This window comes from Glycine soja, chromosome 1 (assembly GCF_004193775.1).
Source record: "Glycine soja cultivar W05 chromosome 1, ASM419377v2, whole genome shotgun sequence".
In the NCBI taxonomy this organism is placed as follows: Eukaryota; Viridiplantae; Streptophyta; class Magnoliopsida; order Fabales; family Fabaceae; genus Glycine; species Glycine soja.
In genome coordinates, this window is record NC_041002.1 from 49,652,445 (window position 1) to 49,670,570 (window position 18,126).

General features: G+C 32.4%; 2 protein-coding genes across 4 annotated transcripts; both read right to left on the reverse strand.

The window, feature by feature from the left end:
- Window positions 1–378: 378 nt before the first annotated feature.
- Window positions 379–2,508, reverse strand: LOC114418735 (glycine-rich protein A3-like). Of its 3 annotated transcripts, none has more exons than XM_028384238.1 (3): window positions 2,320–2,508; window positions 1,497–1,758; window positions 379–1,032 (listed from the first exon to the last, which is right to left on the reverse strand). In XM_028384238.1, the coding sequence occupies exons 2-3, from the start codon at window positions 1,756–1,758 to the stop codon at window positions 794–796; spliced, it is 501 nt and encodes a 166-aa protein (XP_028240039.1). In that variant the 5' UTR covers window positions 2,320–2,508; the 3' UTR covers window positions 379–793. The 3 variants fall into 3 exon arrangements, with proteins under 3 accessions (XP_028240039.1, XP_028240031.1, XP_028240022.1); XM_028384230.1 differs by having other exon boundaries at window positions 1,497–1,790; XM_028384221.1 differs by having other exon boundaries at window positions 1,497–1,787; window positions 2,320–2,506.
- Window positions 2,509–6,201: 3,693 nt separating this feature from the next.
- On the reverse strand, window positions 6,202–9,319 carry LOC114418753 (F-box protein SKIP31-like). The gene is made up of 9 exons (XM_028384250.1): window positions 9,034–9,319; window positions 8,667–8,876; window positions 8,417–8,490; window positions 7,950–8,025; window positions 7,603–7,713; window positions 7,104–7,278; window positions 6,866–6,984; window positions 6,604–6,664; window positions 6,202–6,507 (listed from the first exon to the last, which is right to left on the reverse strand). The coding sequence occupies exons 1-9, from the start codon at window positions 9,109–9,111 to the stop codon at window positions 6,437–6,439; spliced, it is 975 nt and encodes a 324-aa protein (XP_028240051.1). The 5' UTR covers window positions 9,112–9,319; the 3' UTR covers window positions 6,202–6,436.
- Window positions 9,320–18,126: the final 8,807 nt, after the last annotated feature.

Genomic DNA, 18,126 nt, shown 5'->3' on the forward strand with positions numbered 1-18,126 from the left:
AATAATTTGTTGTTGTCTATGAGGACCAGGCTTTTGGCTAAGTAATTATCATAATTTGAATAAAAACTAAATAATTGAAAAAACTAAGAATTGAAATTTGATTAAAAATAAAGAGTAGATATATTAATTGGATAAAATTCAATTTAGAAAACTTTTAGGATTGGAAGTTCAAGAACAAGGTATATGAATCTAATTAACGACCAGAAAAGGTCGTGTCAAGTGTCAACCCCTTTGATGTATCTCATTCAAATAGCATCTTGTTAAAGCAGCGTGAAGAAAAGAATTTTACGTAAATGACAGGAATGCATAACTTTGAGTTGCCACTTAGCACAACATCCAAGTTTTTTTATGTTGCATATGAACCGATAGGGTCCTATCTCCATCAAAAAATTATTTTCACCAGTACACTATAGTCTATATATACATCCAAGTCTCCAAGATACACGGTTTATAGTTGTTCATATAAAGACAATGTGATGACTCCGTTCTCAGTCCAATAAAATCAACAAAGGCTAAAATTAAAATGGTATACACAGCAGAAAAAAAGAGAAGGCATGAACAAGTCTATGCTTTGCTAAAGCAACTACAAGCTCGCACATAATATCTAGTGCATCATCTATTTGCCGTTCACTTTCTAGAATATGAACGGGGTGCTACATCTTTGTCTAAAAAAATACTAGAAGAGTTCCACCAAAGTATAGTATAGATGGACATCGAACAAAAGTAGAGTTTATTATAAAAGCAATCCGCAGCAGCATCTAGAATCGCGGTTTGTATGTACAGAAAAATATCATCACTTCCACTTCTTGAACATACCCTTGCCAAACTTCCCATGCTTAAACTTCCCATGCTTGCCGAACTTTCCATGCTTGAACTTTCCATGGTGCTTGAATTTCCCGTGAGGCATGTGTCCATATCCACCATATCCATGGTGGCCATGGGAAACATGGTGAGCCCCAAAGGCAGCCGCCGCAGCAGCAGCACCACCAGCAAGCAATGCCCCCATACCGCCATGCCCATGCGCATGAGATCCTAATAACAAATCACTCAAGTTAGATCCCTTCTATTTCTATAATTATAGACAGCAGAAAAAACTTTAAAAAAAAAAAAGGCAAAGCATATACAATCATGTAAACACATAGCAAGTTTCAAACATTGTAGAGGACAGCCAAAATAAATACAAAATGAAACTATGAAAACATTATTGAAGAGAATATTAACGACTCAGGAAAAAAATGAGGGAGGGGGATAAAGCATTCACAAATCCAATTACAAGTTAGAAATCTCAATAATTATGAATTTTTTTTAGCTAAAGAAGGGAGGGGGATAAAGCATTCACACATATCATATACTGGTTTAGAAAGTATCTCAAAATCTCAATAAGTTCCAGTTAAACCATTAGCCCAAAGTAGTTTCAAGAGTTATACAACGGAAATTGTAATAATTTGTTGATTAAAGATTTAACAATGAAGAATAAAAAATTCAAGGAATCATACCATGTGGAGCAGATGAACCAGGATAACCATGTGGATGGTAACCAGCAGGAGGGTAACCACCAGCAGCAGGAGGATAGCCAGCAGGGGGATAACCAGCCGGAGGATAGCCGCCTTGTGGAGGGTAGCCATGACCAGGTGGGTACCCTTGGTGAGGAGGGTATGCCCCAGGAGGGTACCCATGAGCAGCTTGAGCTACCCCATGAGCAAGATGTGAGAAAACTCCTTTCTCTTCTTCATTGTGTTTGTCCTTACCACCTCCCATCTTTCAAGGGAAAAGCTGAGATCAGAAATCTGCTAATTTAAAAAATTAACACATTGATTACATAACTAGAAAGAGAAAATCACACATAGCTTTACAAATTACAATAATAATAATAATAAAAAGCATTCTCCAATCCAAGACATAAATATTAAACATTCCCCGTGCTGATCTTGCATGCAAAATCAGAACTTTTATTTTCATTATTGACTAAACAATTGCGAACACATAGGTGCTGTATTTCAGGAGAAGCCATCATATCATATCATCCAACCTAAGCATCTCGAAACTATTAAATTGAATTGAATTATAAACTATAATAAAGCAACATTGGACCAGTAACCACGAATATAACATGAATCCACATAAAATGCGACACATAAATACAACATTTTGGTTTGGTACATATATTTAAGAAGAAGAAAAACATCAATGATTTCCTTCAAGAAAAAAAAAAAAGGCAAGAGATTCATATGCAGATCAAGAAGGTAGAAAACATATTCCAATGAACAATTGAACAGTTAGGAATAATTGGAAAAGGATAAAGAGAAAGAAAGAACTCACAGATTTAGATAATTTTGCAGAAAAGCGAGGAAGAAACTGAAAAACTGAAATAGAAGAAAGAAAGAGGAAGAGAAATAGGCAAATATGGATTTTATTTATTGATGGACGAGCGCCAAAGAAACGAGTTAGCGTTACACGGCAACGACGCGTCTAAGCATGCAATTGGACCTCTCGTGGAGCGACAAGTTATTGCTTGGCTACCCTCATTAATATTTAGTTAACTTTATTTGAGCTTAACATCAACTTTAGCTTCAATTTAATTCGGTTCGAATTTATTATAACTCGGTTTGGTTAAGCTTCAATTATATAAATTAAGAGTCAAATTTTTAAATTTGATATTATTATATATTTCAAAATTTTAATTTATTAGTAAATTATACATTAAAAAATTGTTTAATTTTTTTAAAAAAAGATAAAACTGAACATATTATATTAATTTTATAGAACCATAAGATATAATAAAAAAAAATAGATAACTATAACTAAAATCTGTATAAATTATTTTTTTCTTACTATTCCCCACCCTACAAATCAAATTCGTGAATCAAACAACTCAAATTATGCGCAACTCAAATTTAACTTATTTAATAGATAAACTAAATTCAACAAATTAATTATCTAATGAAGTATCCAACTTTTTTCAAATTGATTTTATTCTTTGTCATCTCTAAGATATATATATATATATATATATATATTCTATAAATAAATAAAAATGATAAGGATATATCTGGAAAAAAAAAACACTCGCAGAAGGAAATAAATTTCGTGATTAGGGGCATGGGACCTTGAAAGCGCACCTGCTACTTGCTTCACCTTTTCCTTAAAACTTTCTCTTTTTTTTTTTGGCATGGGCAATATATGTAATTAATTGCAAAACTAGCTGGTGTCCCGTATATGTAAAATAAAGAAAATAAAATTATGAATATTTTAAAATTCCACTTAATTATTTTATTAATATATGTGCGTGTGCGTGTGTGTGTGCGTGTGGATACATTAAAATTAATTAACAAATATTAGTTGAATGACGATTTGTAAATACTTATTAATGCTTATTGAAAAATACTAAAGATACTCAATTTTTTAGTTAATTGGACAATTAGTTAAAACAGAAAAAATAATTTGGTTTGATATAAAAACTCGTTAAGTCAGTTTAAAAAAACTCGTTAAGAATAATGAAGAAAAATGTCACACAATCCAATTCTACCTAGGATTGTTTTTCGAAAAGAATAAATTAATTTTAAAAGGAAAAATTATTCAATTCAATCATTTTGATTATTTTTTAATTTTGTATTCAATTGATTTAATTCAAAAAAATTATTTGATCTATTTCGATTCAATTTAAAGTGGTTTAGACTAAATGATTTTTAATCTTATTTTTATTTATTTCAAATGATTGTAAGTAAATGATAAGATATATAATAAATATAACATAAAATAAGTCAAATATTTTATTTATATCTAATTAATAATAGTTTAAATTTTTAAATATATACCATATCAAAAAAATTACACAACTTAATAAATATATTTATGCATCTTATTAAGTAAAAATTTTAATAAAAAACTATGTTTAATTATGTGATAATTTTACAAATACATTAAAAAATGAAATAAAAACACGAGTGAAGTTATCGAAAAAAACATGAGTGGCATTGCATTGAATTGAATCGGTCAATAAAGTCAAATCCAAAATCAGTCCAATGCAATAAAATATTTCAATTTTTCAAAATTTTTATTTGTTCAATTTTCTGTTTTTTAGATTATTATTTTTTTGTTCTCATTAGATTGTAAGGGTGTAAATGATTTGAGTTGAATTAAATTTGTCTATTTTTCAACCCAATATTAAATTGGATTGGTTTACCTTTTTATTTTGTCAATTCCATCCAACTTTAATTATATGGGTTCTCAGGTTAGTCATTAAAGCTGTAATCACTTCTTTAAGTCTTGACAAAAAAATTTCAAACTCAAAAATAATAAGGATATAAATTTTTCGCAGAATAATAAGGATATTCTTAAAAATTATTCATACAACATTGAACCATTCATAGGTAAATAGAAGAAAAAAATCATAAATATATGTACTTACAATTTCATTTATAAAACAATATATTACCTTAAAATAAATCAAAAAAAATCCTAAAATAATGTATTACCTTAAGATAAATATTGCATTACCTTGAGAATGAAGTATGCTTAATTTAAGGTTTATGTATTAATAATTTAATCGTATGTGGATTAGATTGAATTTTGGTCCGATTTAAAATTCTAAACTCGTCATCAAATCTAACTTTAATTGAATTTCTTAAACTAAAATCAATCAAATCCAATGACTCAATCTAACCCACAAAAATTTAATTAAATTGTGTTAAATTGAACGAATTTGCATATTGAATTCGATCCAATTACACCCTGATTGTATCTTCTTCTTTTTTTACTTGAAGATTGTATCGATTTATGAATGTCCCTAATTCTGCCTACTAATACATGCAATAACCTCAAATTAAATGACTAATGATGCATCACTTTATTGAGTGAATATGAAATACATAAATTTTGTTAAGAAAGGGAATAAATTTCATGGAAGAAAAAAGTTGATGTAACGTTTTGTATGAGAGAATAAATTCATTGAGAATCTTACTTTTAATAGTGAAAAAATATATAATATTTAGAGGATGAAAGAAGTTATTATTTCAAAGGTAATGCAATCACTTTCTTTTTTTTTCTTTATCAATTTTGCTTGATTTAGGGAATCCTTTTTTTTAAGGGAAAAAGAAAAACTACAACGCTATAATGCGTTTTTCTTTTAAAAAATTTATTAAGAGGGTATCTGATTCTTATAATGATATGAGAGGCTCACATATTCTCCCTTGATTTATGTGGTTTTATTGTTCGCAATTTCAAGAAGTGGTGGATGCTTGCCTATTATCTGACTTGAGCTATTTTCGTTAACGATTTACAGGGTCCAATAGGAGAAAGTCACCAGATATCATTGAAAAGAGAGATTGGATTTGTGACATTTTTCTTGGCAAATAGTCCTTGGTTGAAGAACTGGAAAGAGTCGTTTGTATCAAATTTGACTGGACAAAAGCGAAGGAGAAAAAGAAACAAATTGTACTGATTTGAACTAGTATGGCTTGATAAGGAGGAATGTGGAGAAGTGGTCTATAGCTCATGTCTCATGGTGTCATGGTGGAAATGTACCTAAGAATTTGGCTCGTATTGGAGCAAATTTGGAAGCATGGGGTGGAGAATTTTTTTGACAGATTCTGAGACGAATAAAGGAGACAGTAAAAATAAATTGATATCCTTCAATTCGAAGACAGCAGCAAATGGAGGTGACCCAACCGCCATCAACAAAATATTGATTGCCATGATTCCAAAAGTCAAAAAGATCTTAATTTGTCATAAAACAATTGTCAATTGCTAGAAGCAGATTCTTCCATTCATAGTAAGTGAAAATCAAAGTGGATTTGTTCCAAAAAGACTTATAAAAAATAATGCAAAGATGTCTTTCGAGTGTTTTCACTTCATGATGAAAACAAGAGCTAAGTCTTTTGACTAGTTATAATGCACCTCCAAACATGAGAAGCTTGAGAAGAGAGAAAATATAGAGAACATCTAATTAAAAAATAAAATAAAAAATGAAGAGAGTGAAACTCACTCTACAAACATTATATTATAATTCATACTAATACTAGAACAAATTAGATGAAATATTAATGATTGGATTAGATTTCATTAATTTGGAAAGTGCGAGTACTTAGTTTCAGCCTTTTGAGTTTTGAGTGGAAGGAAGTAATACGACTTTCGACAAAAACCATTTTGGTGAATACCAATATAAAAATGTCAAAGGAATGATCACTTTTGTAACATAAAGAATCAACAATAGCAGTATCGAGAAAATTAACTATTGCCTACTGAAATTCAACTATACATTAAAGCATACATGATACACTATTAATATAAAAGACAACACAAAAGCAGAGTTTTACAATCTGAGACTAAGCAAATATTCTTCAGCCATGAGAAATTGTAAAATATTTAATGTTAAATACTAGATAGGTAAATGATGAGACATAGGATCATCCACACTGCTGAAAGCTCAAAGTGGGGATCAGCAAAACCTCAATGTAGCTTCAAGCTCCTTTTCATCAGCACAATTGTATCCCAGTGAATAAGCTCGTGCTGTTAAAAAGGAAAAGATGAGTCAGAAAAATGAGATGCATGTGCAAGCTGATTCCCCCAAAAGAAAAGGAACAAAAGCCAAAGAGATAAGTTTACCAAAACGGCCAGATCCCATAAATGGCTCGGCCTCATCAGTCACACCACCTTGCTGCTGCTCCTGAAATTTCAAAAGAATAAGAAACCATTAGGAAGATAAGTTATATAGAAGGAGCCATTAACTTAATTTTGATAAATAAGTTTAACTTTAAGATTATAAAATTTATAATAGATACTGACCCTTTAATAAAATTAATTTGCATGTACACATGTATTACAGTAAACAATATAAAAACATCATGTTAAGGACTTTCAGACTTACAGTATCAGGCTCCATTTCCGAAGGTGACAATAATCTATCAAAACAGTGCCCCGATATTGTACAGACCAAAAGCTCGTTTGTGGGATCCATAACTACTTCTCTACATGTATCGTCACAAACTAGAAAATAAATGCAAATTATAAGCTCTGACCAAGACCAAAGGATTTAAAATTTAATGTTGAAAAAATGTTAAGAAATTAAAGCACAAAGGAGCATTCTCATAGATAGTGTTTCTCACCATGAACTTGTCCAGTCTTCTCACAAATAAATACATCTCCAATATGGTAGTAAGAGCACGTTTCCCCAGAACAAGCATGATCAGTCACCACTGTATCACTGAGGCCCCTGCTGCTTTTCCATGATGACACTTGATCAGCTAATGTTTTGTCAAGAATTATCCTATCGTCCTTCAACTTCACATGCAAAAAATAGGGGGAGAAATAACAAATGGCAAGAGGCATCTACTTCATATTGAAAATACAAATTTACTTGTGACATAACATTAGCAAAGCATTACAAAATCTCAGTTAGGATAGATACACAAGGAGCACAGGCAAATATGCATTACTGTATAAAATTAACCTCTATCCCTTTCTCTTCCCCACAAGGGACGCCTAGGGAGTATGGAAAGTTGTAAAAGGACAAGAAATGCCGTGTTAATCTAAGTTTTTCAGATAGCTGAAAGGATCTAAATATATCAGTATATATTTCCACACTACAAGAGTTTCCATCATTACCTGTGAAGGATGAGGTGCTTGACTTCGCTTAGCTGCTTGCATTTGAATGTAGTACTCCTTAAACTCATTTTGGCAGCTTCTAACAAGTTCAACCATGTCCTCTCCATCACGCTGCATAATGATAGCAGAAAAGGTGAGATCCACACAAAAATTCACAAAGCAAGGTCGATTAATTCTGTTTCAGTTTCCAAGAGAATAAAGATTGGAAAAGGTTCAACCACTTAAGTATGTGTTTCAGCTAATGCCATCAGCATGTTCACCCAAAAATCACGAATTGATGAATGCATGCACAAAAAAGAAAAATGAAACATTACTAAGAAAAACAGAAATGTAAAATGTGCACACACCTGAATGTATAACATTTTCCACGGGCATTCCCTTAACTTCCTTGTAGGGGGAAGCATGCCCCATCGCATACAGTACCTGAACAAATTTTACCATGACAATAGGCATAAATAAGGTTCATGCATTTTAATACATATCTGTGAACAAGGAAACGCATATAACAAGAACTATTTAAATAGAGGAGAACCAACTCCTCAAAGCCAAGATGATAAAATAGGGGAAGCCTCCACTTCAAACGGGGGAGTTCCGTCTCTCATACCCAGCAGATATGGGACTGGCACTCCTGAGTCAAATAGAACATCAACACAGGCTAATCGACAGAGATCAACTCCCAAATCAAAATATATAATCCAAAAAGCAGTCCATATAACCTATCCTATCTGAAGCTAAATCTCAAACAAATATCATATCAACAACACTTGAAAATATGCAACTTTGAGTAGCAAACAATAATACAATATGTACTTACAAGCGACGCCATAATGCCTCATCTGAAGCAGCATAATTCAAGAACCTACAAACTAAGGAACAAGAAACAAGGTCCTGCACCCATCAAAAAACCATAACCATAGTCAGCTAAGCTAATTCATTTACCATGGCAGACAACAAAATAAAATCCATACACATAGAGAGCCACAATTAAAGGGATTTATCAATTAAAAACAATTAAAAAAATAGATTTCCACACACAGACCAAAAAAAAAGTGCTAAGAGGTAACCTCGGAGGACAGAAATTTAAGGATGTGATGGAAAAGCTCCGGTGGAATTTGACTGAAATAACCAGTCTCAATCCTTCTGGGCACCACCCCGTTGTTGACAACAATGTTCTTCGGCGCAGATAATGAATCAGAACTTTGTTTTTGCTTAGTAATCTCATCCTCTTCTAAGCGCGCTCTCTTTGCTTTCGGTTCCTCCACATTTTCCTCTTCCTGCAACAACACCCACTTAAATTAAACCCACTACGCCACCATTTCCAATAAAACTATTAAAAAAACAAACCTTTTTCCTTCAGAGCCCCAAATCAAAACCCTAATCTACCATTTAACACACGAAAACAAAAAATTAAAATAGGAACAATCGGAATACCTTGTCAGATACCTCCGAGAGGACTTCTGATTCCAGAAATTGAGCCAGATTCTCGTCCTCGTCGTCCGAAAGAGTCATGGTGTCTAGTAAACCCTAGGAAGGTGCAGAAAGGGGATTCGTGAGAGATCTAAGCAAAATCGGAATTGCAGATTGGCTGGCCGGTCGGAAAACCGAGAGAGAACTCCGGTGGCCGGAATTTGAAGGTCGGTTGTGGAATCAGAAGGAAGCGGCAAAAGAGGATAGAAGATTGATGAGAATGAGATAGATGCAAAGCAGAATGGACGGTTAGATTTTCTCGGATTGACCCGACCCGCTATGCTGGCACATGGGTTTGTCCGATTATTAGGTATGACGCTCTCAGATCTTTTCCGGCCAAACGATATTTTAGAGGTAATTTTTTTTTTCTAAATTATATATGTGGATAAATTTTAAATAAATATTTAAAAAACAGTAAATTGTAAGATATTTTATAATCTTCGACTTCAGACTCGTAAATCATTTCATGATTTTTGTTTTTTTTACTGAATCCTACAAAAATTTCTAATTTCTTTTTCTTTTTTAATTCAATTTTAAAATTGTAAATTATTTATAATTTTAAAGTAGTAAATAAATTTATTTAAATTAATATTTTCATTTAATATTTTTTATATTATTTTATTTAATATTTCTATATTTTTATATTATTTTATATGATATTTTTTCTAACGTTAAGGATTTATTTAATATAAAATTATTAAATAAAATATAAAAAATATTAAATAAAACAATATAATAAAATATTGAAAATATTAAATAAAACAATATGTAACAATTTATAAAATATTAAATAAAATAATGTATAAAAACATAAAATATTAATTTAAATAAAATCATTTTCGACTTTAAATTCGTAAATAATGTTAAAGATTTTTAAATATAAAAAACGTTAAACAAAATATATTAAATAAATATAATATACAAAATATAAAAAAATAAAATAAAAAATATATAAAAATACTAAAATTTTAAATAAAACTAATACTAAAAATATTAATTTAAATAAAATTATTTACGATTTAAAGTCGTAAATAATGTTAAGGATTTATTTAATATGGAAAATATTAAAAAAACAAAAGAAATATTAAATAAAAATAGTATACAAAAATATAAAAATATTAAATAAAATAATATAAAAAAAATTAATTAAAATAAAATTATTTACGATTTCAAAGTCTCATTAAAAAAACTTAAGATATCATAAATTATTTTATAGTAGAAAAGGAAAAAAAAATAGCAAAAGTCATAAAATGATTTATGACTTTGAACTGACAAGTCATAAGATATTCTACGACTTATTTTTTTTGAATATTTATTTAAAATTTACCCCATTTGATAATTTAGAAAAAAAAAAACTATCCCTTCTAGATTATTTCGCCTTTTTTTCTCAGGTAAATTTAGATAGGGTGTTATGTCCTACTAAAATTACTCTTGGTCTCTACATTGAGGGGAAAAAATCCATTCTATCTCATTTCAAATTTTTAACCCCTCCCCGTTATTTCGCAACCTCTACAAACCCTTCGTGATACCCATTTTTCCCTTTCTCCTTCCTTCTTCTCCTCACCAACCCCTGCGGACCTTTCTCTTCTTTTTCCCCAACCTAGTATGTTTAGATAGAAGGTTGCAAACATACGTTTGCGGTAAACGTATGTTTGCAAAAGCATCACCACCCTTGCTTTTACTTTTAACTTACTTTTATTCATTGGATTTGCATAGAACCGCACGTACCACATTTTGAACTTAAATCCAAATACGCCTACTCTTTATCCTCAACCCTTCCATTCTCAGTTCTTCATGCAACCTATCCCTTCCCCAACCTTTTGGTAATTTTTTTTTAGGTTATGGTTGGCAACAAATGTGCGATTCCATTGTAGATTGTACACCATAATTGTGATTCCATTATTTTTTTTGTTTCAAAAAAAGCAACAAAATCGTGATTCCCCTATAGATTTCTCTACAACGGAATCATAATTACATTTCTATTTTTTGGATTTTGAAGTACACAAAATGGAATCACGATTCCGTTATGGGTTTTATTGTGATTTCGTTGTGTATTATGGAAAAACACAAAATGAAATCATGCAAAACCCACAACGAAATTGTAATTTTGTTTTGGTTATTAAAGTTTTCTTTATTGTTATTTAATAATTTTTGTTATTTTTTATTAACAATTTAATTATTTTTCCTTTAATTTCAAATGGCTCAGGCCAAACATGCTTCATATGTGGCTGGGCGTGATCCTCTCTCATGAAGGGGATGATGCTGGAGAGAGGCATTAGAGACTGACAGTGTTAGCACAGGTCAATGACATTCATCCGACAGAGGCAAAGCCACATGCAAAAGGCACATCTATCTTATAGGATCATTGGACCTCTATTTGGAGGAGATCCAATTGATTTGTCATTGATCTGATCTTATAGGCACCACTGTATTGGTCATGTATGGATTCAACAGTTGTGGCCAGAGATGAAGCTGGTCAACCATAGTGACCAGGCCTTACCACTCTCCACTCAATCGACAATAAATGCTTGTGTGTAGTGTTATCAGCCTTAGTTACAACCAGTACCCTATCGCAAACAAGGGCTTCATGAATGCCCTTGTGGAGAAGTGGCACTAGGAGACCACATCCTTCCACCTACTTGCCGGAGAGATGATCGTCACTCTTAATGATGTGTCATGTCTCCTACACTTGCCTGTGATAGGCAGACCAATTGATCATGTCCCCTCCACCTTCAATAGAAAGGTTGTGAAGATTTTGCTCATGACTCGCCTTGGCATTCTGACAAACGAAGAGGCTATAGCATTGACCACTGCAGGTGCCAGGGTTAGGTTGACGTGGCTGACAGACCTATATCACCAATATGTCTAGTTAGGATTGTACGTATGGGCTGCCATAACTTATCTTTTGCACTTGGTCGACAATACAATACTTGTTGACAAGTCCTTGACTCACGTCTATATTGCCTACCTCCTCTACCTCAACAACCTAGATGACTGCCATTAGTACCCCTGGGAGTCACTGCATTGGCATACCTATACGACCATCTCTCTTATGTGATCCAGTACACTAGCAAGTAGGTTGAAGGCTACATGATGCTAGTCATGATAAGTAAATAATTGTTTAATTATGATTATTTGTATTTGTATTTTTTTATTACTGTAATTAATTTTTTTACAATGTTTTTTACAGTCTTGGGCATTTGTGAATCTTCCCACTGTTGGCTATTTCGAGCCTACGACCGATGCTCTGGATGACCCGGTAGCAAGTAGATAGAAGCCAACACGAGGCAACGGGCAAGCTCATCCGATAAGGGAGAAGCTGGATGACCTCAAGATGGATGTTGTCTTCTGGTGTCCTTATGAGTGCCACATAGGTGTCAAGCCTTTCCCTCAGCATGCATTTTTCTCTAGTTTCATTAGGTGCGAGACGAACGTATGGCCTTGTCTTTCAAAGAGGGTGCTAAGGTAATTTGGTCATGTTTAGAGCATCCCATGCCATCCATCACAACGTCTATGTGTGAGGCTTCTGATACGACATGAACAGAGTGACAACAACATGTCATTTCGGTTGGTGATGCTATGCCACCCAGGGGTCCTTGGACTTGCACCCTTGACTATATACCTTTGTTTTACAGGGTTTCCCACCCCTATGCCATTCCATCAGAGAAGAGAGAGCCAGCATGTTCTCTTGTACGTTTATCGCCCATCCTAGTGGAGCTATCGCCTGGGCAGACATTGGCAGAGTATGTAGCAAGTGGAGACTACTCTTTGCTAGGTTTATCAAAATGGATTTTGTTAATTCCCCCCCCCCCCCCCCAAGTTGTCACTTTAAAAATAGTTATTAATTGAAATTGTTCTTGTAGGATTGATTTCGGATGGCGTCACGCACCATGTAGAGCTTACTAGATCTTAGAGTTGTGCTAAAGGGCATGAATCATCATCACACCATACAACAAGCTCTGCAAATTCCTATAGAAGGGCTTCAAAGTTGTGTGCAGGTTAAAGAGGCAAAGGAAGATGGCTGTTAAGAAGGGTGGCAAAGGCAGATAATTATTTAATTATTATGATTTGTATGGTTTTTTTGTTGTTTTGACATATATTTTTTTTTAGTTAATGGTGTGTTTCATTTACTTATTTTTTGTGTTTTTCGACTATTTAAACAACACGTGCCTAGTAGTAATAACAACTCTTCAAATGATTCATAAAACAAACATCTAGATAAACAACTAAATAAACACTAATAATACATACTTTTTTTGAAAAAAAAATAAACAAACAACATGTGATTTTGATAAAGTAAACACATGACTACACAGATTTAACAAACATCAGAGTAATGATCTCGTCAATAGATCTTGATTTCATTGGTTTGCGTAGTAGGACAATGATTTCATTTGGAGATCGGTCAAAATTTGCATTCAACTCAATCGAACATTTGCTACTAAATTTCAAAAAGATGAAAAACATTTTTTTCACATCATTGTCACGTTTAACCTTCATACACTCGTATTCAACACAATCATCAACAACATAAATTGGTCGATGATAAAAAAGATCAAGTAAAATTATGCAACCTTTGATGTCGTTAATAATTGTTTTCCTTAAGGCATCAAGCGACATGTGATTACTTATTGTGACGACTTGGTGACCGCTAGGACATTCAAATATTATCCTTTCAGATGATGGAATCATGTCACCATCACAATACACAAGAGAAAATATGCTCTCCTTGTTTTAACCAATATGGTGAATATCAAACAAAGATGTTGAGTTGCTATTTATATTAGATGATATATTGTTTTCTCATGACTCATATCATATCAACAGTTGAGATGACACCAAAAACATAGACGGTTTAGATTGCGTATATATTTAATACGATTGGTATGCATATAAGGAAAAACGGTTGTTCATTAAATATGTCTTGGAAAAAATGGTGTTCAATTAATACATCTTAGAAAAAAAAAAGTCTCGGACAATAAATGGGCAATAAATGCAGCATTGCAGTGTTCAATAAAAAAAACATATTTAAGCTTCACACAAATGTGTTTTTTCTTGTTTTTTTTAATAAAAAAAACACCATTACAAAATCAAGATACCGTTGTGAATATTTTTTTTATCCCAACAGAATTGCGATTCATTGTAGATAAATTTTTAATCACAACGAAATCACAATTCTGTTGTGAAAATAAAAACTATTCACAATGAAATCATGATTCCGTTTTGTTAAGGGGTGCCGCCAAATATAACAACGAAATCACGATTCATTTGTTATGTTTAGGGTGACAAACAATATACAATGAAATCGTGATTTCGTTGTATATGAATACAATGCAATCATGATTCTGATGTGAATGAGGAGAGATGAAAACTGGTGTGTAAAAAAAAAAATCACGATTCTGGTGTGCATTTTGTAGAACAGAATCATGATTTCGTGATAAGGGTGTTTTTGGAATAAAAAAAATCTCAACCCCTTGATATGGACCAATTATCATGGGAACAATAGTAACTCTCATCTGGATATCTTTAGAATTGACAAAATTGTTGGTTTTTTTTTTGGTAAAAAAATTATATAATTTGTACTTTTGATATATTAATGTTAAGAAAATATACTATCTTTTTTTTTTTTGGCTTATCATTATTTTTTTCTATCAATGAGTTAATTCATATAATTAATTGTTTCTCATAAGAATTTTATATCAATTTAATGATATCTATATATAAATAAGTTGTGTTTACTTATACATTTAATTTTATTAATAGTTGCTTCTTAATATAAAATATATAATAAATTATTGTATAGATTCTCATAATTTCATTAAAACTTTAAATATAATCTCTTTTTTTACTGTTTAAATGTATTCTCATACTAAAATTATTTTGACAAACTTTTATATTTATACATAAAATAAATTAGTAATTAATGACCTTTGAAATCGTAGAGGCAAACATTATTAAAAACAACTTGTTTATATTTGTTTACAACGACTAACAATCTGATTCATGTCAAAATGGATTAGAATGTAGCACATAACTTAAAATAATAATTTTTTTAAAATTTCTCTTCCATTTCATCTCTACCTCAATTTTATTTCTATCCCTCCCCTTTTCTTTGCGGAATATTCTATCCCTCTCCTTATTTATCATATTTATTACTACATATTTTCTTTTTCTTCTTTTATTTTGTTTCTTCTATATCTCTTCTTTCCACTCATGATGAACTACAAAAATACGGTGTAGGATAATTATTTTCGAACGACTAAACTCAACCAACTGTAATTGATTTGATTTTTATTTTTACTCAACCAATTTAGTCTAATTCATGGTTAATAATAGTGTAGAATTGATAACGGTTAAATAATTGTACTTTGATAATAGAAAATAAAGCAAAATTGTCTTTAAAAATAATTATTTAATAGTTATTTGCACTTAAGTGTTAAAAAATTGATGTTTCGTTAAATCTTGACTGCAGATATAAAAATTGAAGGTACTAAAAGCAAAAAGTGGATGAATAACGAAGAAAAGAAGAAACCAGCAACAAGGCTCAGCCCAGATTCCTCGCTTAGCGCATAGCTCGTGCTGAGCACGACGGAAGACACAAACGCTAAGTGCGGGCGTTAAGCGCGAGACTCAACACCCGCGCTAAGCGGGCAACAGGTGCTAAGCGGGCAAAACATAAACAGAATGCGCTAAGCGAGAGAAGCTCGCTAAGCATGCTTTCCAACAGAACAGAACGCATTAAGCGAGAAGAGCTCGCTAAGCGCACAATCCAGTCTGTGCTGAGTGAGGAAGGACGCGCTAAGCGAGCCTACGATGGCCCAAATCTCATTTCAGCAACTATAAATAGAGAGTGAAACCAAAGGGAAAAGACACACCGAGTCTCAGAGCATTCTCACTACTACCTAGAGCCTGAGAACTCTTCCTTGGGGAATTCTCTTCTCCCTTTCCACCATTTCTTTTCTTTCTTTCTTTCACCCATTTTATTCCATCAGTTCTTATACCCCATTCATTGTAAAGCCCTTAATGGCCATGAGTGATTAAACTCCTAGTTAGGGCCTGACAGGCCTAACAAGCCAAGCGATGTATGATGTGCTCTCACTATTTATCAATGCAATACCAGGTGTTTTCTATCCTACTATCTTTTTTATTTATCTTTCATGCATTATTCATCTTGACATTCTTTTAGGGTTAGGTGCTCGACAGAGGGTAACTTCTAATAGGACAAAAAGAAAAGATATTATAAGAAAATCATTGTTAGACATAGAATGATAATTTTATGCCTATGCACTTTACAAGATCTAGAATTCAGACTTCATACATTTTATTTGATGAATCTTTTCAAAGACATTTGGGAAATAGATAAATAAAATAGGCTTGTCATCATGAGGCATCAGGGACAAGTAAATGAATAAATGTGGGTAAGATAAAATCACCTGAATTGGTAAAGAAAAATCATAAAATCATATATTATAGGCAAATAGGGCATGTTAGGTCCTAACACTTGTATTCCATTGAATTCCCACTTTGATTACTCTGCTTTTAATTCTTTTGTTTTCCATTACTTATAATTTCCAATTATTGTTCCTATTCTTTCTTCTACCCCTCTCTTTTATTATTTTCCACTTATAAATTGAAAAGTATCCAAGATAAGTACAACACAAAATTCCTGTGGAATTCAACACTCGGACTTCCAAGACTTTATTACTTGGATATTTGGTACATTTGCCAAACGCCTAACAAGAACTATTTGTCATATAACTTATATGAGTTCACCGATTGATGTATTTTACATCTTTATATAACTATTGTATAATAATTTCATTTATTCCTTTACATACTTTATTTTTTGTTTAGTCTTGTACTATTCACTATGTATTGGAAGGATTTTTCCTCATCCTTTTCTTCTAAACATGATCAAGGGAATCGATAAGTGAGTCCAAGATCCGCAACAGTCAATGACAACAGTCCATCTTAAGCCTTAATATTTTTTTGGCAATGTCGTAGGTCCACAACAAAAATGATCTACTTCATTGGTTCATTCATGGTAAGTAATCAACCCTTAGTAAGATGTAGCTTTAAATTCATCTACCTAGTTAGGTATACACGTGATTTGTCAAGTGTATATATTTTCAGTTTTCAAATCATCATTGTCCCACCATCGTGTGATGAAGCAACATGGAAGGCTTGGTCATTGTTTGTGTTTAACAGTCCAAGATAGTTCAAGGTTGCTTCGCAACCCTCAGTTAGGTGATAAAAATTTACCATACTCCTCACGCACATGTCTTCCTTTTTTCACATCCAATGCAGTAAATGACACATAAGCTACCTTTATCACTGTTGTTGGATCCACATCCACCAATAAGGCAGTAACCAATGTGTTATCAAACACAAGGTTTTTTTTTATCAAAAGGAGGAACTAAGCCCCTATATTAACATAAAAGGGGCCCAACAAAACCCTATAAGATTCCTCCACAAAAGAAATTTACAATCTAGAGGTGGTTGACTATACACATGTAAGCCTAAAAGTAAAACAAGAAATGAATTAGTTAATTTGTCAGCAACAAAATTTGCTTCCCTGTAAGTATGAGTAAGCTTGACAGATCACATTTCGTGCATGAGTTCTAGCTATACTGATAAGAGGCCGCATATGATGATTAGCATTATTAGAGGTCACGAGGTTGATAGCCACTTTGTAATCACTCTCCACCCAAACCTTTTGGTACCCTTGCTCCTAGGCCATTTGAAATTCCATTATGATGCCCCACAGTTCAAACACATGGTTAAACTATGTCAATTCATGCAAACGTAGATGTTCATTGTAAATGGCATTTACATTTAATGAATTATGAAAATCCTTCTATCACAAAGCAAACAAGTTTAACAGAAATGAATGTCAATTCAAACACGTTGTTAACCAACTGAATTGAAGTTGGTTCACAATTTCCACAACTTTTTATCCAAATTGGGCTAGAAGGTATCACTGGTGAGGAAATAAGAGAGTCTTTTACAAAAAGGAAGCCTGAATTTGTCTTTGCAATTGAAAAAGATACACACCTC

Excerpts from the sequence above, each read along its gene's own strand:
- LOC114418735 (XM_028384238.1), bottom strand. The coding sequence starts at position 1,758 with ATGGGAGGTGGTAAGGACAAACACAATGAAGAAGAGAAAGGAGTTTTC. Across the intron at positions 1,033-1,496 it reads TGGTTCATCTGCTCCACATG|GATCTCATGCGCATGGGCAT; the intron begins GTATGATTCCTT and ends ATTTGTTATTAG.
- LOC114418753 (XM_028384250.1), bottom strand. The coding sequence starts at position 9,111 with ATGACTCTTTCGGACGACGAGGACGAGAATCTGGCTCAATTTCTGGAA. Across the intron at positions 6,985-7,103 it reads GAAGACTGGACAAGTTCATG|TTTGTGACGATACATGTAGA; the intron begins GTGAGAAACACT and ends TTTATTTTCTAG. Across the intron at positions 6,508-6,603 it reads TATGGGATCTGGCCGTTTTG|CACGAGCTTATTCACTGGGA; the intron begins GTAAACTTATCT and ends CCTTTTTAACAG.